This window comes from Gouania willdenowi, chromosome 7, assembly GCF_900634775.1.
Source record: "Gouania willdenowi chromosome 7, fGouWil2.1, whole genome shotgun sequence".
NCBI lineage: Eukaryota > Metazoa > Chordata > Actinopteri > Blenniiformes > Gobiesocidae > Gouania > Gouania willdenowi.
This window is the reverse complement of record NC_041050.1, coordinates 19,893,271-19,918,418: the sequence shown is the minus strand read 5'-3', so window position 1 is coordinate 19,918,418 and position 25,148 is coordinate 19,893,271. Positions and strand designations below refer to the sequence as shown.

Below are 25,148 nucleotides of genomic sequence, written 5' to 3'. Positions count from 1 at the left end.
TCTCAGAAACAAATACAGAATGTTTTACACATGCCAAGAAACATTTCTTAGATTTTAAAAAGACTTGTTTGTACAAAACTAAAACATATTGTGTTTGTTTGATAAGTACGTTTCTTATTAGAAAAACAAAATGCATTAGTTTGTGAATATGTTTTGTATTTGCAAATCACACTTCGTTTGTGAGGTTTTGGCATGATATTAACGCCAACTTTACCAACATATTCCTCATGAGCAACTGTTTGAGCGCAGGCCCTGCAGCAAGGTAGAAGCAAGACGACAAGATTGAAGTTTAAATTCAATCTTTTTTTTTAAAAGACTTTAAAGAGAAATTTCAACCTCCAAGACAGCAACTAACACATCTTTTGACGTTATTGCAGCTAATCTTTTGACATGTTTCTCTACCTGTTTTCAAGCTCTGTCCATATAATAATCCAAGTATTTGTTTCGTTTTTTACAGTTTCGTTAAATTTATGCTTTTTTTTAATTTATTGAAAATGCTGTGTGTTGCAGCAAGTTTGTTTTTGATGTTCTAAGCCCATTTTCTGTCCAAGATATTGATTTCTCCTTTTATATGTATATAGCACAGTTGGTTAGAACATGGTCACAATAATCACAGTTAAAACCGAATATCTCATGTCTGCAATGTATTCAGAAGAAGCAATAGTGCTGTTGATTTCAAATAACATTTTTGGCTGCATGTAAATCCATGGCTGTTTTTTAATATGCATGTGCTGCTGGAGGATCTTTGCATAGAAGGATAGTCATACTGAGTGTCACATGCATGTGCACCCACAGGCTTTCCAACACAGCATGTCTTGTGTCTTCACTAGATTTATAAATGAACAAAATGAAAAACAAACGCTTTTTCTCACGGAGTCACAGTTGAATGGCGTAGAAGAACGGATATAGGAGCCCTTGTATGAAAATCACATGCTTTGTGTGCGGATATCATAACGGATTTGTTGTTTACTTTCAGGATTAGTTATCATCAACCTTTCCATTGATCAGTAGATAATACATTTGTATGTATGCAATGTATCTATGATGGGAGGTCAATATTCCCCTCCTATAGCCTCATCGATGCTGTCGGTGCCAACTTATTAATCATTTTTCTCCAAGGCAGCCATGTCCACTCTGGCCTCTCAGAATTTTCCCTCCTCCATTCCAGGCCTTGGCGATAAAGTTCTCATTGACAATTTGTTCTTGAAACTTTCATGTCCTCCATGTTATAAAATACAAACTTGAACGGTTCCAGAGTTACACAAACCGCAGGTAACTCCATCCTTGAGGCCAAGCGGTGTTTGTTTTCCTCAACTCATCATGCAGCTTTACTTCAGGCCCCCACAACCCTTTGGAAAAAAGAACAAGTATTTAATATGACACATTTTTGACACACTTTATTATTTGTCTCAGCCACAGACAGACATCCTAGACCAAGCGACGCCATCTTTTGTTGGTGTTAGCAGCAGAGGCAGGAGAGCTTGTAAGCGGTTTGGGTTTGGTCCAGAATCCATCAGTGAGATGTTAGTCAGGTATGAACCCAGCACATCTCTCAGATCTATGGACACAGGTCAGATAGTGGAGCCCAGAGTTCCCAGCAAACATAATGACATGCTTCTAGTTGTAGTTGTTATGCTGCAAAGAAGTGGAACAAACTGCCAGCAGAGCTGAAGTCAGGGTTGGGGTCAATTATGATTATAATTGTATAATTAATTACAATTATGGCGTAATTATATTTGAACTTGAACAAATATGTTGCTGTTGTAATCGTGACTGAAATGTAATTGAGTTTACATACATGCTGATTGATCCTAGTCCAACTTTTAACATTTTAGTAAAATTGTTTTAATTTTGCGGACCGGTATTTTGTTGGAAAATGTCAGAGTGAACGCCCTCGAAGGGTTGAACACCGGCTATTGAATTAGCTGAGACATACTATTTGGCGTCATTTGGGCCATTATGCATCACCAACTGTCACTGTTGGTCCCGCCCCTCCTATAAAAGATGGCAGGAAGGTTTTCTCCAATCCCAGCCCTCAGTGAGCATTGAATGACAGTTCCATGCTGTGCTGCAGTAATGTTTGTGAGTCTCTGTTTCTATAAAGAGCATATTTTGGTCTAATCAAAGGCTTCATCAAGCTATGTGTGTATTCCCTTCTGTCTCTGCGTGTGCGCTTTTCGGCAACGCCGAAAAGCTAGTCCATGCTTTTGTTACCTCTCGACTGGATTATTGTAATTCTCTTTTAGCAGGCTGCCCGAGCAAGTCGCTTAAGACACTTCAGCTGGTTCAAAATGCTGCAGCACGTGTACTGACTAAAACTAGGAGAAGAGATCACATTACTCCTGTATTAGCCTCTCTGCATTGGCTTCCCATAAAATATAGAATAGAATTCAAGATTCTTCTTCTCACTTATAAAGCCCTAAATGGACAGGCACCAGTCTATCTCAAGGAGCTTGTAGTGCCATACAATCCCCCCAGAACACTACGCTCTCAAAATGCTGGACTACTCGTTGTTCCATTTGTCTCTAAAAGTAGTATAGGAGGAAGAGCTTTCAGTTATCAGGCCCCACTTCTCTGGAGCCATCTACCAACCACGGTTCGGGGGGCAGACACCCTCTCTACCTTTAAGGTTCGGCTCAAAACATTCCTCTTTGGTAAAGCTTTTAGTTAGGAACCAGCTCATAGCTCATAGTTAAGATGCAATAGGCATAGACTGCCGGGGGAGTCTGGCATGCTCGGTTGGAGAGAGGTTGGAGAGGGCGTTAAGAGAGAGGTCATTTAGGTTAGAGAGGGACCGGAGAGGGTCCCATTCCTCTCTCTAACACTCCCTCTATGTCTGCTTCTTCCCTTGTGTGTTTGCTCCTGTACTCCTTCTGGCTTTTGTCTTGCAGGTCCGTGGGATCCTCAGTGTGGAGTTACAGAGTCTCAACAACTCTGTCTCCACCCTTTCCTCTGCACACACCCAACACAGCATAACGTGGATGGCTGTTCATCATAGGAATGGGATCCACACAAGGTTCCTGCTGCTTAACAGAAGGTTTTCCTTGCCGCCATGATGAATTCATGTTGGGTGTGGGATACATATGTATGTGTATATACGTATATATGCATATGTGTGTATCCATAAAATGAAGAGTCCGTCCTTAAGACTGCTCTACTGTAAAGTGTCTTGAGATACCATTGGTTATGATTTGGCGCTATACAAATAAAGATTGATTGATTGATTGAACGTGTGGGTACTTTTTGTCACTGTGTGTGTGTGCGACTGTTCACCTTCCTGGTTTATGTGTTTGTGAGGTGGTGTTCCGGGGCTCATGGGTGGAGGGCAGGGGTTGTTTGTCCACGAGTGCTATAGTGTCTGTAGGGCTGTGTGTGCATGGGTGAGCTTCACATCAGGATTGTGTGTGCCTGTGATTGTAGTGGTTGAGCACAGCTGTCACTGCAGCGCTGTGTGCCTCCTGACTGGGCGTGTCTTAGCTGCTCCTAACACCCATAATCATTATTGAATTTATTGAATTGTTCTATGTCTGAATTATCCCAAACGATCTGGAAAATCAAACTGAATCGTGAATTAAATCACATCTGGCCCTTGTGAAACAAATCAAATTGATTTTAAAAATCTGAATCGATACCTATCTCTAGCTGTGTAGCCTACCCCAACACGTTTAGGAAATTTAATAGAAGACCAACAGAGAAATTAAGAACAATGTATTTAATCTTTCTTGTACTCACTAAAATGAAAGAAACACTTCATGAACAAAAATCATCCAAATTACTCAGAATATATGTTTTAAGATCAACATCATCTGCTGCTTCTGTGTGACTGACCTGAGACAACAGTCCTTATAATCTTCTCATACAGTAAAAGAAAACCATTTGATTTGGATTTTCAGAAAAGTATTAAAGACAATATCTCTTCATTAGCTGGTCATAGCTTAAAAAATATGATAACTTTTGGACTCTTGTTGCAGAATAAAAATGATGAATTGGCAGTATTGTAATTCTATGCTTGGGCACTATTTTTATTCATAGGAATTTAGATTTTTTTAGTCAATCCCCAACTTTCAATATACTGTATATATTTTTCAAACATTGAAATTGTATTGCAACTCACTAAAAATGATGAAAATGACTCAAGCACAGAACTCTACACAATCTTTGAAACATTCCAAAGTAGTTAGTCCCATTTAAACACGCTTTTTAGTGAACCAAGTTTAGTGTAACTTCTGTTTTTTTCCTCCCAATGTTATATGAAACTTAAGTTGCACATTGAAATATTTTGTAGATAGTCAAAATGCTTTTATTCCTTCTTTGCTAGCTTTGTTTGTTTGTTTATAATTTAAATGCAATAAAGTCCCTCATGCTTGTATTTTTTTATTAATTAGAAATGCATTTAAAATGGGAACATGTGCCATGGTTGCCGTTTTTCAATTTCAATCAAGTATAAAAAATGTTAATGGACAACATCATGAGATTAAACTCTTTACTCAGGCAATCATTACTAGGCAAATGTACATTCATATCCAGTCCACTCGGCTTATCCGTATTATATTGTCTATGGGTAGGGGGCGCTAATGCACCAGAGCAGGCTGCCAAATATAGGTCAGTAGAAGAAGAAAACCTGAGCGGAAGTGACTCTCACTTTTAAATTCACTTTTGCTACAGTTTCATACACCTGTGTTTAAAATGTCCAGCTGTTCGTGGTCAGAAAAGGTCCTGCAGCTCCTCCGCAGAATGAATAACTTTCATTCACCGGGTCAGACTCGCTATTTTCGGGCTTAATGAGCGGTGGGGTGGGAGAATGTATGAAGCTGCTTTGTCAGTAACACTGTGTCCACCACAGGCTCCAGCCGCACTCGCTGTCTCAGGTTCGAGATCGACGGAGCGCAGGTTGGATGGATTCCTCCCCACGTAGCGTCTCTGTTGAACCGCTATTCTACAGTGTTCAGTGAACCGCGCAATGGCGCCGTGTCGCTGCTTCCCAGGCTGGACTCGTACAGCACGCGCTCCGAGGCTGTGGACGCAGTTCTGCAGAACCTCCGCCAGGAGGAGCCTCTGGGCTGCCTCAGGGGATGGAGGGACGAGGTGAGGCTCATTCTCTTACTTTAATCCAGGGGTTCTCAACTAGTCTTACCCTGGGACCCACATTTTTCCACTGCCATTAAATCGTGACCCACGTTTTTAAAAAATAGCTGTTGAAAACACATTCTCTTTTTTTAAAACATAAATTTATATATTTTCCTGTGCAACATGCACTTCACAGCATGCCTGTCAAAAGAAAACATTTTTTTCAAAATAAAAGTCAAGGCCAACATGAGAGACTTTAAGTATTTATTTGTTTTTGACCAGCTGTTCGCGACCCACTTTTGGGTCCCGGCCCACCAGTTGAGAATCACTGCTTTAATCAATCCCATCCTAAAGCAACTGTTGATACCCTTAATTTAACCTGAGTGTGAGCAAATCATAAACAGGAAGCAGGCTGAAGAACAGGTGTCCATTTATCTATAGTTGTTTGTTGTACTAGATACACTGATGGTTAGACCAGTGATCACCAACATGGTGCCAGCGGGCCCCAAGTAGCCCGAATGGACCACGGAAGGGGCCCTCAGGAGCTTTAGTCACCAGTGACTCATGAACTGTATCTAAAGTCTGATTTACTTTCCAGGATTCGAACTCACAAAGATACAGTTAATATAAATGACATATGTGGTTAGTGCATAGTAAAGTTAAGGCCGTGGCCATTCATACGGAAACGTATGAATGGACTGCCAGTCTATTCATACGCAGCGCCACTCATTGACCAGATTAGATGACGTGATTTGTGCACCTCGTGACTTAAAATTCCATCAGTTTTATTTGAGCTCATATTTATTTTTAGCTACCCCGCTAACTCTTTTATTTTAGCCCTAACCATTTTATTTTTGAGAAAACACTGCATGTGTTTCTCTTCTATAACTAACTCTGTCGCTGCGCTGTAGCAGAGATCTGCTGCTGCTATAGCTAACGGGACTGTTTCCACACTCTTAAAGAGACAGTGTACTGAATGTGATTTACTTTAAAAACTACTTTCAGCAAATCAGAGCTGCCCTGAAAAAAGCAACACTACATAATTTAATCATATTTCAGCCTTAATGAAGGAAACAGTCAAAAGTGATACAAAATGTTGATATTGTGCTGCTAGTTATTAATAAAAGGATATTCATGGCATTTTTCTCCACTCATTTTGACCCTTTATTGTTTTTTTGTAAAACTATTGAAAAAATAAATAAATAAATGGAGTTCATATCACCTATTGCCATTTTGAGGAAAAATATAGAGATATGAATATTGGTCCATATCACCCAGGCCTAATGTAACCAAAGCAGTAATGTTTTATCTTGTAAAGAATATGATTGTTTAATCTGTGTGAAATGAGGCGTTCAAACACTGCTTGAAGTAGGATTTTATTAACATGAGTGTGTTACCTCAATAACAAATAGAAATCACTCGACTGATATGCTGCCTTTTGTAGCAAGTGTTGCTAATGCTAATGCTACACCACTTTAGTTAAACAAAGTAAAAAGACTGTGACTAAAATTATTTGTCAGCCTGTTTGTTTGATGTTAATTGTACTAAGAACCGGTTTGATGAATTGCTGATGTACGAATAAAAAAAAAAAAAAAAGATAATTACCTTGTCCTAAATTATCTTTTATTCCTTTTTTCCATTTAGGGCAATGATTTTAAGTAGGTGATTTGGTTTGTTTTATTGGTAAATAACTTTAAAATAGTCTAAATGTTTTGAATGGAAAAAAAATCGTGATTTCACAAAGAAAAAATCGTGATATGATATTTTTCCCATATTGCCCACCCCTAGTAGTCCTGAATCCATTTGAACTGGCCTAAACCTAAATAAAGATAATCTAACATTTGGAGCCAAAGAACATGCTATTTGATGTGTACTTTTCTTCCAGAGGTACAGTGTGATGCCAAAGTATTCTGACCCTCCACTGATGTCGATGGAAAGAGCAGCAACAAGTAAGTACCCAGCAGCAGTTCACTACTGTCACACCATGCTCTACTGTACAGTGTGAGCCACTTTGTTACTAAACTACAGGTCTGTTTGGTGTGAGGCGATACGGTGTCCACATCAATGGCTACACTGTCAGTGATAGTGGGGAAATGAGCATGTGGCTGGCACGACGCTCCAACACAAAGCAGACATACCCAGGACTGTTGGACAATGTGGTGAGTGCAGAGAAAATGCATCAATGCATCAGATTAATGACTTATTGGAGATTTCCACGAATGAGGGAGGACGTTGAATGTTTGCACAGGCAGCAGGGGGTCTGGCTGCAGGTGTTGGTATTAAACACACACTGGTCAAAGAGTGTGAGGAGGAGGCATGTATCCCAGCAGCCATTGCTGAGAAAGCCTGTCCCGTAGCAACAGTAAGGTAAGCTTTATTCAATTGTTTCTCGAAGTAAGAAAGAGTAATATCCTTTAATTTATCCATTTCATTCACCCACATGATCAAAGATAAGGAGAGGCAGGGTAAACCCTAACTACTGCATCTAAAATAAGCTCTGACCTAAAGGGCAGTGTGAAGCAAAGATGCTAGCAGGACTTTGTAAAGGTATTTTTGTGAAAATGTGGGTTAAGTTAAAACCACAAGGTGGGTGCAGGGCATCACATCCAATCAGCTGTTCCTACCCACTAAACAAGTCAGATTTACCTGTTATCCATTAAGTTAGTGTTCCACAAATCCACACTGGACTGGGCTACTCTGAGTGTGAGTGTCGGGTAATAGTGCACCAATTTAAAATACATGCTGGTAGGGCTGAATGATTTTACAAAATAATCTAATTAAGATTTTTTTTTTTTTCCTCAAAATTGCAATTGCGATTTAATATGTGATTATTATTAAGGGCTTCTTATCATGCATTTTTCAATGAACACAAGCAATGAATCAATCTGTTTCATAATAAACAATTTCAGATGTATCCAAACTTTAAATAAATATGAAATGTACATTTTAAAGCACAGATTTCAACAATAAAGCAAACAAATCTGTGGCTTTACCTCTTCAACATATTTAACTAACTTCACATTTCATGAAACATGTGGACTGCACTTATTAAACACTCTGAACTTAACAGGACAGTACAAGACAGGATAAGAAAAAATAAATAAAAATTGCAGCCTTTGCGATTAGAAAATCGCGTTTTATGATATCGCGATATTATCACAAATGCAATTAATCGTTCAGCCCTACATGCTGGTAAGCTAATGTATTCTTGGGTGAAACCGACAACCCAAAATAAAAAAAAAACTAAGTCCAAAAACCGAAACACAGAAATAAATGATCATGCCAATTATTAGTACAGTAGCATTGCATTTATGGCTGTGAATGTGTACAACCTCACTAAAATCAAGGCATTGCATTTGCCTTGCAATTTCAAATATATACATAGATATTTAGCATTCCAACAATGCACATCATAAAATAAAATACTGAATAAAATGTTTAACTTGACCCCATTTGGTACATTAAATATGATTGTGCAGGCCTATAACTGACTGGGCTGTGGAAGGAGAGCCAAATACAATATGTTTTCATAAAAGCACAAAATGCATTTAAGTCCTTGTTTAAGAGCAGCTTCTCACCTCTATCCCACTGTCAGCACCCGTTCTCTTTTCCTGCTCTGCATGGTTCTCCTGTGCCGTGCGCATCACTAAACAGGTTCTCTGCATCCTTCATGGCGTTGATCATTTCATGAGCGCCCTGCTTTGTTCCCACATAAATTTAATGATTTTTATAACGCGAAACAAGTACAGTCGCAATGAAGTGCAGAGGATTCGAATAGATCTCGGTAAAATGTGTCGACATTGTTGACGTGACGCAGAAACATAAATGGCCGTGAGAGTGAACTTTTCATTGTTTTAACTCCACGGACACGTTGGCCACTATACAGACAAACGCTTGCTGTCTGCAGTGTTTACTGCTTCATCACAAAATCCTCTTTCGGCCAGTTGGTTTTGGTTTCACTTTTTGGCTATTTCTGGCTAAAAACTTTTGGTGGTCGAATTTCCGGTGCATCACTAATAAAAAGGTCATGTTCTTGTTGTTTGTGAAATATATAAGCACAGTAAAGGACAAGCTATACCTGTCTGTCATTGTTCGATCTCGTCTGATCTTGAAAGCTAGGCGGGCCTGGTCAGTACTTTAATGGGAGACCGCTGAGAATTCCAGGTGCCACAGTGGGGTCGCTCTACTGGCATCTGTTCTTAGGCAAGACACTCTGAATGTGGTGTCTGTGTGAGTGTTTGTGGTAGTCGGAGAGGCCAATGGCACAGCATGGTTGCCTCGCTTCAGTCAGTGTGGCCCATGGCAGCTGTGGCTACAATATTAGCTTACCACCACTATGTGTGGAATTACAAAATAATGCAACATAATGGGCTTTGAATGGCACTATATAAATTCAATACATTATTATTATTAGATACAGTAATTAAAGCTAAGGTCTTATTGTTGGCAATAGTTCAAATGACCAGTGTGTTGAAGATAGGTCGACTAATTTTTATTCTAGCCTTTACCGACTGTTTTTCTCCTTGTGAAAATATTAAACTTACAAGGTTTCAAAGTCATCTTCGTGTCTGAATGACATGGGGCTTGTGAGAAGTTCATTTGAGAAGTAAAACTAATGGAGTCAATTGGCTTGTTTTGAATATTTTAAATTGTATTGAATTACATTGGAAATATGTCTATTTTAATGTTTTAATTTCTTTTCTTTTTTTTTTGTGAAAAATGAACATCTCTTTAATCGACATGTTTTAGTTGACTCAATTTAAACTATAAAATCACAAAAAAAAATCTATTCAAATAATTTTTTCATGGGATTTAATAAACAATGATGAAGTGTGAGAAGGTCATTCTGTTCTGCAGGGCAATTAATTTATTACCCTACAATAAAAAGGTTATTGAATTATTCTCCAGTTTTTAATATTATTTTAATTTTACAGTTACACTTATGAGGATCAAGATGGGGTGTTTCCAGAGTGCCAGTTTGTGTTTGATTTAGAACTTCCTTTAGAGTTTCGGCCAAGAGTAGGTGATGGAGAGGTGCAGGATTTTTACCTGCTGCCCATAGAAAAGGTCAGTGTTGCTCGTATTTTGAGAGGTGACTTTAGACCACTGTTGTGATCACTTGTTTTGTAATTTCAGGTCACAGAGCTTTTGGCCACTGATGACTTTAAGCCCAACTGTGCCATGGTGGTCCTAGACTTCCTCATCAGACACTCACTCATTGATCCTGACACAGGTTTGACATTTTGACATCATTCATTTCAGTAAGAGGCCAGGTACTGACAAACTGCTTTCCCTTTCAGAGCCCTTTTATCAGGACTTCATAACGGGGCTCCATCAGACGCTGTAGAGGGAGGCTGAGGACTGAAACTGCTCAGGAATTGAGTTGGTGTTCTTTAAGTGCCTTACAGCAACCGCTGAGCACTGCACGCCCTGCAACATGAGCCTCTGAAAAAGACTGAAGCCAAACTTATGGTTGAGGATGAAAGACCTCAACCACTGCCTGACATAAAAATGTATTATTGGGCTGCCCAAATAAGAGCAATAGTGACCCGGATCATTCGTGATCCAGAAACAATGTGGGTCTCTCTGGAGGAGGAGTCAGTACCAGGAATATCACTATCCAGTCTCCCATTTATTGGTTTAGAGCATAAGTGTCAAACTCTGGCTTGCAGTGTAATTATATTTGGCCCGCAAGGCATTCCCAAATGACTACTAGAGCTGGCCCGCCAGTATTATAGACAAATCCAGCAAAACCAGGAAGTGTACAGCGCATTCACCGCTAATACTACAAATACCATAATGCTCTGCTGTTGTTTTGGCGCATAAATCAGGACAGGACCCAGAAAAGAAGTAGGACGTCCAAACGCTCAACTACAAATGGACAGTAGTCATAGCGATTTCACGCTACAACTTTCACCGTGAAATAAAGCTACTGTGGGATAAACTTGTGGGAATAACAATAGATGGTGCGCCAGCAATGTGCGGTAAAAAGAGTGGACTGGTGGGCAGGGTTTGGGAGAAGATGCGGAAAGAAAATTGTGCAGGTGAGCTAACTGTCATACATCAGGAATCACTGTGTGGCAATGCCCTAAAGATGGAACATGTTATGACCACAGTAACACAAGTAGTTAACTTTATAAGAGCCAAAGGTCTGAATCACTGCCAGTTTAAGTCTTTTCTGGAGGAATGTCGTTCGGAATATGCAGACGTGAGATGGTTAAGCCGAGGAAAAGTACTGAACAGATGTTTCGAGCTGCACGAGGAAATATGTCAGTTTCTGGAAAGCTAAGGGAAGGACACAGCAGTGCTCCGGGGGCAAAAGTTTCTGTGTGAGCTGGCCTTTCTGTGTGACATCTCGAGCCATCTCGATGCGCTGAACCTGCAGCTTCAGGGGCGGGGGCGCATCATCACAGACATGTACGCTGCAGTGAGGGCTTTTAAAACTGAACTGTGCCTGTGGGAGAATCAGATGCTGCAAGAAATCCTTGGCCATTTTCCCTGCTGCCAAGCCAGAAAAACACAGATCTCTACCGCTGTGTTCCCATGCGCACAGTTTACTGAAAAACTCATTGTACTTGGCGCTGAATTTAGCCGGCGATTTGCCGACTTTGATGTCCAGAAATGTAGGTTTGAATTGCTCAGTAATCCCTTTGCAGTTAATGTGGAAAACGCACACCAACCAACCTACAAATGGAGCTGATTGAACTCCAGTGTAATGACACACTGAAGTCAAAGTATGATGCTGTGGGCACCGCACAGTTTCCACAGTTCATCCCTGACACAATGCCTCAGCTCCGCACCCAAGCTGCTTAGATGCTCTCCATGTTTGGCAGCACTTATCTATGTGAGCAACTTTCTCCTCGATGAAGATGACCAAAACATCTCACTGGAGACGTCTGACTGATGAACACTTTCACTCGATACTGAGGATTTCCTCAGCTCAGAGCCTGAGCCCAGACATTGATGAACTAGCATCCAAGAAGAGATACCAGGTATCTGGCAAGGACACATCAGATTAGATCAGTGTGTAGCAAACTGAGCAATAATTAACTTTTGCTTTATGCACTTTTTCTTGCTACTCCAAGGCATGGGCTTGAATGGTTGATTGATTTATTATTGTTGTTTTATTTTTGAAATTGTTAGCCTGTGGAAAAAGTTTATTTTGATATTTAAATCTGAAGGCTGCAAATAGGAAAGAGGCATGCAATTTTTATTTAAATTTAATTTAATAAATCAATGCCATTGATGTGTTTTTTTTTATTTATTTGAAATTCGATTTTGCATGGCTGCATTATTGTATTGATTATATTGTAAAGTAATAAGTGTTGCCCATTCCATATTCAATGTTAAAACAAAACATGTTTGGGACCATATTAAAAGGTTCCTTTGTTCAATGTTGGCCCGTGACTTTGTTCAAGTTTTAAATTTTGGCCCACTGTGTATTTGAGTTTGACACCCCTGGTTTAGAGAGACAGAAAAAAAATGAAGATTGAGAATGTATGGGTTAAACACACTCTAGAAGTCTGGAACCAGGTACTAAAACAATCAAGAGGAATGGTTGCCCTCTCGCTTGCCATGTCCATAAGTAGGAATATTGTGTTTCTTCATCTCGAGCAGACGGGGGCTTTGATAGGTGGGCTGAGAATAAACTTATCACTGTGAACCAGCTGTTTGAGGGAAATGTAGTGAAAACATTTGTTCAACTAAGATTCAACTTCAACCTACACTCAGACCACTATAGATATTTACAAATAAGGACTCATTTAACAAAATATAAGGACTGAGATCAGCTCGGAAGAAAACCAACAAACATAGAAAAACATTTTATTGATCTAATTGAAAACAATGGTGTAATGAAAAAACAAGTGTCTTTAGTTTATCACAAACTGTTGATGGATGTATCTGATAATACACAACATATAAAATGGGAAATGGAACTCAATGTGGTATTGGATGATGATACTTTGGGAAATGTTTGCTCTGGTTGTCATAAGATCAATTTTAGGCCCTGTTTTATTTAATCAATATATGCTCCCTCTTGGCGATGTCATCAGGAGGCACAGACTGAACTTCCACAGTTATGCTGACGATACACAGCTGTACATCTGTGTCTCTTGATGACACCAGTCCAATGGATGCTCTTTTTAACTGTGTTTTAGAAATAAAATTCTGGATGGCAGAAAACTTTCTCTGGCTCAGTCAAGACAAAACTTTAGTTTTAGTTCTTGTCTTGAAGCCCAGAGAGAGAAACTTAAACTTCAATTAGCATCTTTGATTCTCTCCACACAAGTTAAAAACCTGGGCGTTATTTTATACTCTGAGCTCACTTTTATTCCTCACTATAAAAATATAACAAAATTTGGTTTTTATCATTTGTAGAACATAGCCAGAGTCCGCCCCATTTTCACTTCAGGTAAAAGGGGGTTAAAAAGTTTCCATCTTTTAAGATTTTCTGGGGGAATAATGATTAAAATTAAAACAAAGAGCCACATGTTGAGTATCACTGACTTAAAGTCATGACTCCACCTGTCCCCCAATGACCCCCATTTCTCTCTACGGACCCCTGATTGGGTGGTGACTGCGTAGATACACTGATGTCAGCCAGATTTGGGCATAGCAGCTTTGTGTACATTTAGAACTGCATGGAAAAACATAAATTGGTCGCCGTGGAAACCATTTGTTGACAGTTCCACAAAGGCTGCTTCTTTTTCATTGTTCTGCTTCCGCTTTTATCTAGTCATTCTACAGAACAGACAAACTCTAAAAACAACACAACCTTTTGAAGCCAACATTTCTACCGAATTTTATACAGAAACAGTGTAAGGAAAATGGAATCATCTGCTCCTCAATGGTCTTTTCAAGACTTTATCGAGACAAACACATTCCCAGCCAAATTGTGGAATATGGTGAATGACCCGGCCAACAATACTATTTTCTGGGACAGCAGGGGTGAGGTAGTCATCATTAACCAGTCCCTCTTAGAGAAGGCGGTCCTCTCCCAAGAATGTGAGATCTCAGACGCATACTTCAAATCCTTCCACCGAAGACTCAACCTGTATGGCTTCAAGAAGATTCGGTTAAAGGCCATTAAGGGGGATTGTAAATACTTCCACAACCCCAATTTCAAAAGGGAACACCCAGAACTTCTTCACAAGATGACAAAGAAACCAGTCAAAAACAGGGTCATTGCTGTGACCAACCAGAAGAAGACTCAACAGCTTCCAGACCAAAATCAACATGGTGGTGAAGGCAGTAATACTACCTGTTCATCAGATCAACCTGCTGTTCACTATCAGCTTGGGCAGTATTTACCTGATGTTCACCAACAGCACCTTGAGTATTCCACTGAGTTGTTTTCTCACACTGGTTGTTATCAGTCAACACAGTGTTTGATCCCGTCTGGATTGGAGGAATCCACCCAGGTTCTGACCCCAGAAGAAACCTCGGAGTTGAAGCTTGATGATTCAGACATGGAATTATTGTTAAAAATTGCAAATGAGATGATGCAAGATTACTCTGCCATCAACTGCCCAGTCCAGGTTACTGATGAGGTTGGAAAACCTGAACTGTCAGAGGACAATGTTTCACCCCGGGAGGTGAGGTCATTGTGCCCAGCACATGATTGAGCCCTTAGGTTCATTTAACATGTTTTTTTGTTACATATATATATATATATATATATATATATATATATATATATATATATTATGAGAGGAGGTAATTGAATAAAGTGGACATATACTATCATAAAGTGGACATATACTATCATTACTGGTATTTTTTTATTTATTTATTTTTTTAAATATGTGAAAAAAAGTGGTATAATTTTTTCATGTATGACATTACTGTAGAAAAAAACAAACAAAAACTTGAATAGTTCAAAAATGGACGCCATTTTTCTCAGGACTTGTGCCCTTCTAAAAAATCAGAATGATCAAATACATCACATTAAAAAGTTGTTTGAAAATGTATCAATATCTAAAACTTGCAAAGTGTGATTAAATTATTAATTATAAAATTTGAATGATTTTATAGTTATGCTTAATTTAATGTGACAGTGTGCTCCTCCGGATCCTACAACATTTTTCCAATTGATCAGTGTGAACTACTGCAGTGTCGTCTGTGGCATAGACAAATGTCAGTGAGTCATGAGTAACTATGCAGGCTGATGCTTGGATTCACAAAGCCCTTTTTTCCCTCACTTTCACGGTTCAAACAACATTTTAAAAAGGCTTCACTTTTATGAGGTTTTTTGATGTTCTATCGGGTTCTTCTTGTTATACTCAATTATTAGAGTTTTAAATACAGTTTTGTATCTTTATGTGAACAAACTGGGAGGGATGATTGTCTCAAAGATGTTGTTTTATATTGGACGTAATGGCGCCTTTGGCAGCAACTTTTCTCCAACATGTTTTGCATATTGGATACCTGTCCGCTCATACTGCATCCTGGTCTTTTTTAGGATATCCAAAATAGTCCCACATTAATTTTCTTCTCTTTTACAATTTCACCTTTTTTGATGCAACATTTTTTCCCTAATGGCCATTGATTTTAACAAAATAGATGCAGATTGTGATAGAATACTCAGTGAAACGAAGTGGTTCCGATTGATACTTCTTTCGCTGTTTCTGTCTTTAAAGCTGATATCCGGAGTTTCTGAGAAATCTTTGTTTATGTATGATTCTTTTGAAATGTGAAAAATACCTAACTAATCTTTTACTATGTTCTACTGCCGGTGGTCATTCATATACATTATTGTATAGAAGTCCCTTCTTCGTCATATGGACCCCTATACAAATGGAAATGATCGCCAGGTGCTCCCAGCCAATAGGCTTTGACTTCCTGTTTTTGAGACTGTCAATCAAAGTGAATGCGTAACTGTGCGCGGAAACAAGGCCACGCGTCACAACAGCAAACATTTTGGCTCTTACCTGACCCATAGACCTATATCAATGCGACCCGATACAATCTTGAGAGGCAGGGGAAGGAAGTGAAACTGTTTAGGGCGGACATCGACGTTTTTCAGAAATTCCGGATAGCAGCTTTAAGATAAGTGAAGAGCCTATTTTTTTGTCACAAGCATGATATTGGATTTTTAACTCATTTGGCAGATAACTGATGTCTATACCGATATTTTCTTCCCTCTCATCTAATTGCAGAGATCATCTGGCTTCTGTAGTGGAATTAACAAACAGTCTTTATCATGTTGGCCCGCTGGTAAATGCCAAGGCTAAGCTGACAATAATGTAACATCAGACATCATTACGTGTGCAAAATATGAAAAATACTTATACTTATTTTTTCTTGACAATTGTTTTTAAATGTCTGTGACATTAACTATTGGTGCTTTATACCAAACATGTTATTGTCCAGATGTGGTTGTTATGAATATAAAGCACAAATATTATGATATTTTCATCACATCATTCGTCACTTTCGACTGATGTCTAAATGTAATTTATCATAATGAAAAATAAAATTGGACTTATTACACTCCCTTTTAAGCATTTGGTGTCTACTTTCACATTATCAGAAAAACTTGTATTTATCCTTATGAAAATCTTTGTACCATACTGTAAATAATATATCTTACCTGTTATCCACATTTTTGTTATTTTAATGAATTTTCCCTCTTTCCGTAGCATGTCATAACCTTTCTCTGTATCGAAGAAAACTGCCGCACCTGTTTCTTTATTGGCTTGTGCCTTTCTAATATCAGCTTTTATAGCATAGTATCCAGCATGCTCCTTCCTGTTCTGAAACCAGAAAAGGTGTTTTCAACAATAACTCTTTTGACTCCAAGTAAAAACGTATTATTTCAACTATCATTTTCTCCATGACTTTGCATAATTGTAATGTTAACGCTATTGGACTGTGATTTGTAGCTATTGTTGGATGTTCTTGTGGCTTTTTGACAGGGACATTGAATGCAAGTTTCCAACTATTTGGGCATTTACCTTGTGACTATTATATAACGCTAATGCGTTGCCATACCAGCCTGTCATTGCCCGATCTCTGAAGCTAAGCAGGTCTGGGCCTGGTTATATTTAAATCATACCACAAGACACGCATGTTCTCTTTGGCGTTTAACCAGTGTTGAAGGTGACTTTTACTGTTCCAATTATACTCTGTGACGATGTTTTTAATAGTGCTTTATAAATAAATTGGATTGGGTTAGTAGTTGGATGGGAGACCACTGAGAATTCCAGGTGCCACAGTGGGGGACAGTCGCTCCAGTGGTATCTGCCATTGTGTCCTTGGGCAAGGCACTTCACCCACATTGCCTATTATGAATATAGTGTCTGAGTGAGTGCTGGTGGTGGTCAGTGGGGCCAATGGCGCACTATGGCAGCCTCGCTTCCATCAGTCTGCCCCAGGGCAGCTGTGGCTACAATTGTAGCTTACCACCACTAAGTGTGGAGAGTGAAAGAATAATGCCTTAGTTCTCTAAAGAACTTTGAGTGTTTATGATAAAATGCTATATAAAATCCAATGCATTATTATTATTATCAATAATATTATTATTCTCAATGTATTGGCATTAAAATGTTTCACTATAGCATAACTGATTTTATTTCTCCCAGGAGAAGTGATTTTTGCCTATCTTATTGCTCTTTTAATTTCACTAATTGTGCACCAAACATTTAGAAAGTTGCCTGGTTTCTGCTGTTTTCTGTATGTTTCCAGTATTCTCTTTGTTTTATTCTTATCTGTCAGGTTTCCATTGGTATTAACTTTTGCTAATACTTTCACCATCATGTTGGCCTTGTCTTTATCGCTTATAGCTAATGTATCATCATTAAGAACTGTATAATCCCGATTGATTGAGTTATTGATCATTGTCCTAGGGAGGAGGGGGTGGAGGTTAGAGGTGATTTTGCTAACTCAAATATTGCTTGTTTTCCAAAAATGTGGACTACACCTATAATATATAAACGCCATTGAACTCAAGTAAGCAAACGGTAACTGGCTTTTCTTCGCCTAATTCCTGTCGGACTTGAGCTAGGTGGCAACTAATGCTCTTTCAAACAAACCATGGACATTTGTGACTTATTAACCATATCTACCAAAAGTCAAATGCCATCGATTTGCATCGTGTCCCATGCACTTTTCACCTGCCATAGAAATAAACTATGGTAGCTGCTTGAGGTTTCTTTTCTTCATCTCCTTCTGTGCTCACCACTGGTGCTGCTAGATATGAAGAAGCATTTAGGGGCCCACCAATCCTAATCCCCATCCTGATGTCACATGCTACTGAAACTGAATTTTATTAATTTCTCTCAGAAGTGTTGCAGCTTCCAACCACCATGAAGATACATAGGAAATGTAATTGTTACAGCACCAACAATTGTTTATTTTATGTCATAAATATCCTTTGTAGAAAATAATTACTGTACATTTGGACTAAAAACTTACACAGAATGGGGGCAAATCAAACCAAACATAATTAATGTGGAAACTTAAGCATTTTAAGCGATCCAAATTGTTTTTTAGCACTAGCACATTGGGTTGGTATTTCTACCTTACACCAAGAGATCCCAAGAGGACCTTAAACTTTTTTTGTGTACAGTTGCATGTTCTCCCCTTGCTTGCATGAGTTTTTGATCTGTGAAGTTGACGCATGTAATATGGGGTAAACATCAGGAGCTGCACTCTGACTGAATAGTCAATGCAAAGTTAGTTTTAATGAGAACAGATGCTCCTATAGATAATCCTCAAGCTGATTAGTTGTAGGTGGGATGACCAGGCTCAGAAGCAAACTAGAAAGATTTTGAGTCCAAAACAGGTAATGTTATGGCTCTGTTTATCATCATTATGCTATACTAAGAATTGAGGCTTGTGTTGAGAAAGTTGCTAGATGTTACATGCTCTTTTCTAGTATTTGATGTAAAATAGTCAGTCTCTCAGACAATACCCAAGGTTTGCAGGTTTAAACATAGCTCTTAGAATGATACCAAACGATTGGTAAAAAAAACATAATTGGGCACTTCTTCTCACAGTGAATAACTGTCTGGGTTTTAACAGTGTAGTCACTCTCCTAAGACTAGTTCGAAATCTTTACTCAGTAGCTTCCATGTTGTCATAGGTCTTGAAACGAGAGGCGAATGAATCAAGAAGTCAAGTGTTTCTTATTCTGTCCTTTGTGATTTGGTTTCAGTGTCATTATTTTATATTCATACATCAGATGTTTTTTGTCCATTTCTTTAATAAAGGGTTGGGATTTTGTCCTCTGGAATTCAAACCCTCAGTTTACTGGTATATAAAGTTCCATTGTGACCACCTGATGGTAATTTATATGAAAAGTTAGATGAATGTGATATGTCACTGCAAATTTGCAGTTGCCCTCATTTGGAGACATGATTTGTGCTCTGGTTGAATGATGAAGTCCAGTCAAAGCATGATGTAGGAAGGAAAAGTGGCCAGCAACTAACTGGGAAAGTTCCACAGCTTAAACTTTATACAGATAGAGAAAAGTTCCACCCTGATGAGAGGAAAGGAGGGGGTCAGATGCCCCCCAACAGTGGAGACGTTGACGAATGATGAAGAGGTGGATGTATTGAGGAAGGCTGGCGCCACTGATATCTGTCTTCGATAGTGTGTGTGCGTCAGTTGGTGTGTGTATGTGTAAGTGTTGATGTAAATGTGAGTGTATGTGTGTGTGTCTGCATGTGAGCCCGTCTTTGGCCTTGAAGGTCAGGCTGGTGTCTTATCTGTGTGCTAACATGACTCAGCTGTTCAAAAGTACAAAGAGTAATGGGGCTCCATCAGACGCTGTAGAGGGAGGCTGAGGACTGAAACTGCTCAGGAATTGAGTTGGTGTTCTTTAAGTGCCTTACAGCAACCGCTGAGCACTGCACGCCCTGCAACATGAGCCTCTGAAAAAGACTGAAGCCAAACTTATGGTTGAGGATGAAAGACCTCAACCACTGCCTGACATAAAAATGTATTATTGGGCTGCCCAAATAAGAGCAATAGTGACCCGGATCATTCGTGATCCAGAAACAATGTGGGTCTCTCTGGAGGAGGAGTCAGTACCAGGAATATCACTATCCAGTCTCCCATTTATTGGTTTAGAGCATAAGTGTCAAACTCTGGCTTGCAGTGTAATTATATTTGGCCCGCAAGGCATTCCCAAATGACTACTAGAGCTGGCCCGCCAGTATTATAGACAAATCCAGCAAAACCAGGAAGTGTACAGCGCATTCACCGCTAATACTACAAATACCATAATGCTCTGCTGTTGTTTTGGCGCATAAATCAGGACAGGACCCAGAAAAGAAGTAGGACGTCCAAACGCTCAACTACAAATGGACAGTAGTCATAGCGATTTCACGCTACAACTTTCACCGTGAAATAAAGCTACTGTGGGATAAACTTGTGGGAATAACAATAGATGGTGCGCCAGCAATGTGCGGTAAAAAGAGTGGACTGGTGGGCAGGGTTTGGGAGAAGATGCGGAAAGAAAATTGTGCAGGTGAGCTAACTGTCATACATCAGGAATCACTGTGTGGCAATGCCCTAAAGATGGAACATGTTATGACCACAGTAACACAAGTAGTTAACTTTATAAGAGCCAAAGGTCTGAATCACTGCCAGTTTAAGTCTTTTCTGGAGGAATGTCGTTCGGAATATGCAGACGTGAGATGGTTAAGCCGAGGAAAAGTACTGAACAGATGTTTCGAGCTGCACGAGGAAATATGTCAGTTTCTGGAAAGCTAAGGGAAGGACACAGCAGTGCTCCGGGGGCAAAAGTTTCTGTGTGAGCTGGCCTTTCTGTGTGACATCTCGAGCCATCTCGATGCGCTGAACCTGCAGCTTCAGGGGCGGGGGCGCATCATCACAGACATGTACGCTGCAGTGAGGGCTTTTAAAACTGAACTGTGCCTGTGGGAGAATCAGATGCTGCAAGAAATCCTTGGCCATTTTCCCTGCTGCCAAGCCAGAAAAACACAGATCTCTACCGCTGTGTTCCCATGCGCACAGTTTACTGAAAAACTCATTGTACTTGGCGCTGAATTTAGCCGGCGATTTGCCGACTTTGATGTCCAGAAATGTAGGTTTGAATTGCTCAGTAATCCCTTTGCAGTTAATGTGGAAAACGCACACCAACCAACCTACAAATGGAGCTGATTGAACTCCAGTGTAATGACACACTGAAGTCAAAGTATGATGCTGTGGGCACCGCACAGTTTCCACAGTTCATCCCTGACACAATGCCTCAGCTCCGCACCCAAGCTGCTTAGATGCTCTCCATGTTTGGCAGCACTTATCTATGTGAGCAACTTTCTCCTCGATGAAGATGACCAAAACATCTCACTGGAGACGTCTGACTGATGAACACTTTCACTCGATACTGAGGATTTCCTCAGCTCATAGCCTGAGCCCAGACATTGATGAACTAGCATCCAAGAAGAGATACCAGGTATCTGGCAAGGACACATCAGATTAGATCAGTGTGTAGCAAACTGAGCAATAATTAACTTTTGCTTTATGCACTTTTTCTTGCTACTCCAAGGCATGGGCTTGAATGGTTGATTGATTTATTATTGTTGTTTTATTTTTGCAATTGTTAGCCTGTGGAAAAAGTTTATTTTGATATTTAAATCTGAAGGCTGCAAATAGGAAAGAGGCATGCAATTTTTATTTAAATTTAATTTAATAAATCAATGCCATTGATGTGTTTTTTTTATTTATTTGAAATTCGATTTTGCATGGCTGCATTATTGTATTGATTATATTGTAAAGTAATAAGTGTTGCCCATTCCATATTCAATGTTAAAACAAAACATGTTTGGGACCATATTAAAAGGTTCATTTGTTCAATGTTGGCCCGCGACTTTGTTCAAGTTTTAAATTTTGGCCCACTGTGTATTTGAGTTTGACACCCCTGGTTTAGAGAGACAGAAAAAAAATGAAGATTGAGAATGTATGGGTTAAACACACTCTAGAAGTCTGGAACCAGGTACTAAAACAATCAAGAGGAATGGTTGCCCTCTCGCTTGCCATGTCCATAAGTAGGAATATTGTGTTTCTTCATCTCGAGCAGACGGGGGCTTTGATAGGTGGGCTGAGAATAAACTTATCACTGTGAACCAGCTGTTTGAGGGAAATGTAGTGAAAACATTTGTTCAGCTAAGATTCAACTTCAACCTACACTCAGACCACTATAGATATTTACAAATAAGGACTCATTTAACAAAATATAAGGACTGAGATCAGCTCGGAAGAAAACCAACAAACATAGAAAAACATTTTATTGATCTAATTGAAAACAATGGTGTAATGAAAAAACAAGTGTCTTTAGTTTATCACAAACTGTTGATGGATGTATCTGATAATACACAACATATAAAATGGGAAATGGAACTCAATGTGGTATTGGATGATGATACTTTGGGAAATGTTTGCTCTGGTTGTCATAAGATCAATTTTAGGCCCTGTTTTATTTAATCAATATATGCTCCCTCTTGGCGATGTCATCAGGAGGCACAGACTGAACTTCCACAGTTATGCTGACGATACACAGCTGTACATCTGTGTCTCTTGATGACACCAGTCCAATGGATGCTCTTTTTAACTGTGTTTTAGAAATAAAATTCTGGATGGCAGAAAACTTTCTCTGGCTCAGTCAAGACAAAACTTTAGTTTTAGTTCTTGTCTTGAAGCCCAGAGAGAGAAACTTAAACTTCAATTAGCATCTTTGATTCTCTCCACACAAGTTAAAAACCTGGGCGTTATTTTATACTCTGAGCTCACTTTTATTCCTCACTATAAAAATATAACAAAATTTGGTTTTTATCATTTGTAGAACATAGCCAGAGTCCGCCCCATTTTCACTTCAGGTAAAAGGGGGTTAAAAAGTTTCCATCTTTTAAGATTTTCTGGGGGAATAATGATTAAAATTAAAACAAAGAGCCACATGTTGAGTATCACTGACTTAAAGTCATGACTCCACCTGTCCCCCAATGACCCCCATTTCTCTCTACGGACCCCTGATTGGGTGGTGACTGCGTAGATACACTGATGTCAGCCAGATTTGGGCATAGCAGCTTTGTGTACATTTAGAACTGCATGGAAAAACATAAATTGGTCGCCGTGGAAACCATTTGTTGACAGTTCCACAAAGGCTGCTTCTTTTTCATTGTTCTACTTCCGCTTTTATCTAGTCATTCTACAGAACAGACAAACTCTAAAAACAACACAACCTTTTGAAGCCAACATTTCTACCGAATTTTATACAGAAACAGTGTAAGGAAAATGGAATCATCTGCTCCTCAATGGTCTTTTCAAGACTTTATCGAGACAAACACATTCCCAGCCAAATTGTGGAATATGGTGAATGACCCGGCCAACAATACTATTTTCTGGGACAGCAGGGGTGAGGTAGTCATCATTAACCAGTCCCTCTTAGAGAAGGCGGTCCTCTCCCAAGAATGTGAGATCTCAGACGCATACTTCAAATCCTTCCACCGAAGACTCAACCTGTATGGCTTCAAGAAGATTCGGTTAAAGGCCATTAAGGGGGATTGTAAATACTTCCACAACCCCAATTTCAAAAGGGAACACCCAGAACTTCTTCACAAGATGACAAAGAAACCAGTCAAAAACAGGGTCATTGCTGTGACCAACCAGAAGAAGACTCAACAGCTTCCAGACCAAAATCAACATGGTGGTGAAGGCAGTAATACTACCTGTTCATCAGATCAACCTGCTGTTCACTATCAGCTTGGGCAGTATTTACCTGATGTTCACCAACAGCACCTTGAGTATTCCACTGAGTTGTTTTCTCACACTGGTTGTTATCAGTCAACACAGTGTTTGATCCCGTCTGGATTGGAGGAATCCACCCAGGTTCTGACCCCAGAAGAAACCTCGGAGTTGAAGCTTGATGATTCAGACATGGAATTATTGTTAAAAATTGCAAATGAGATGATGCAAGATTACTCTGCCATCAACTGCCCAGTCCAGGTTACTGATGAGGTTGGAAAACCTGAACTGTCAGAGGACAATGTTTCACCCCGGGAGGTGAGGTCATTGTGCCCAGCACATGATTGAGCCCTTAGGTTCATTTAACATGTTTTTTTGTTACATATATATATATATATATATATATATATATATATATATATATTATGAGAGGAGGTAATTGAATAAAGTGGACATATACTATCATTACTGGTATTTTTTTATTTATTTTTTTTTTTAAATATGTGAAAAAAAGTGGTATAATTTTTTCATGTATGACATTACTGTAGAAAAAAACAAACAAAAACTTGAATAGTTCAAAAATGGACGCCATTTTTCTCAGGACTTGTGCCCTTCTAAAAAATCAGAATGATCAAATACATCACATTAAAAAGTTGTTTGAAAATGTATCAATATCTAAAACTTGCAAAGTGCGATTAAATTATTAATTATAAAATTTGAATGATTTTATAGTTATGCTTAATTTAATGTGACAGTGTGCTCCTCCGGATCCTACAACATTTTTCCAATTGATCAGTGTGAACTACTGCAGTGTCGTCTGTGGCATAGACAAATGTCAGTGAGTCATGAGTAACTATGCAGGCTGATGCTTGGATTCACAAAGCCCTTTTTTCCCTCACTTTCACGGTTCAAACAACATTTTAAAAAGGCTTCACTTTTATGAGGTTTTTTGATGTTCTATCGGGTTCTTCTTGTTATACTCAATTATTAGAGTTTTAAATACAGTTTTGTATCTTTATGTGAACAAACTGGGAGGGATGATTGTCTCAAAGATGTTGTTTTATATTGGACGTAATGGCGCCTTTGGCAGCAACTTTTCTCCAACATGTTTTGCATATTGGATACCTGTCCGCTCATACTGCATCCTGGTCTTTTTTAGGATATCCAAAATAGTCCCACATTAATTTTCTTCTCTTTTACAATTTCACCTTTTTTGATGCAACATTTTTTCCCTAATGGCCATTGATTTTAACAAAATAGATGCAGATTGTGATAGAATACTCAGTGAAACGAAGTGGTTCCGATTGATACTTCTTTCGCTGTTTCTGTCTTTAAAGCTGATATCCGGAGTTTCTGAGAAATCTTTGTTTATG

General features: G+C 39.1%; 2 protein-coding genes across 3 annotated transcripts; both read left to right on the top strand.

The window, feature by feature from the left end:
- The first annotated feature begins 4,621 nt into the window (after positions 1-4,621).
- Positions 4,622-21,397, top strand: tpk2 (thiamin pyrophosphokinase 2). 2 transcript variants are annotated; one of them, XM_028453937.1, is made up of 9 exons: positions 4,622-4,756; positions 4,844-5,085; positions 6,953-7,016; positions 7,096-7,226; positions 7,316-7,434; positions 10,002-10,134; positions 10,204-10,300; positions 10,368-10,453; positions 19,885-21,397. In XM_028453937.1, exons 1-8 carry the CDS (start codon positions 4,687-4,689, stop codon positions 10,412-10,414), a joined length of 903 nt encoding a protein of 300 aa, XP_028309738.1. In that variant the 5' UTR covers positions 4,622-4,686; the 3' UTR covers positions 10,415-10,453; positions 19,885-21,397. The 2 variants fall into 2 exon arrangements, with proteins under 2 accessions (XP_028309738.1, XP_028309737.1); XM_028453936.1 differs by lacking the exon at positions 19,885-21,397 and having other exon boundaries at positions 10,368-12,730.
- A 1,852-nt stretch (positions 21,398-23,249) lies between these two features.
- On the top strand, positions 23,250-24,223 carry hsf5 (heat shock transcription factor family member 5). The gene has a single exon (XM_028453869.1). It carries the CDS (start codon positions 23,326-23,328, stop codon positions 24,121-24,123), a length of 798 nt encoding a protein of 265 aa, XP_028309670.1. The 5' UTR covers positions 23,250-23,325; the 3' UTR covers positions 24,124-24,223.
- The last annotated feature ends 925 nt before the right edge of the window (positions 24,224-25,148 follow it).

What these genes read in the sequence shown, in the direction of transcription:
- tpk2 (XM_028453937.1), top strand. Translation starts at nt 4,687, where the DNA reads ATGTCCAGCTGTTCGTGGTCAGAAAAGGTCCTGCAGCTCCTCCGCAGA. An exon ending in TCAGGGGATGGAGGGACGAG is followed by an intron (nt 5,086 to 6,952) that starts GTGAGGCTCATT and finishes CTTTTCTTCCAG; the next exon opens with AGGTACAGTGTGATGCCAAA. An exon ending in CAGGACTGTTGGACAATGTG is followed by an intron (nt 7,227 to 7,315) that starts GTGAGTGCAGAG and finishes ATGTTTGCACAG; the next exon opens with GCAGCAGGGGGTCTGGCTGC.
- hsf5 (XM_028453869.1), top strand. Translation starts at nt 23,326, where the DNA reads ATGGAATCATCTGCTCCTCAATGGTCTTTTCAAGACTTTATCGAGACA.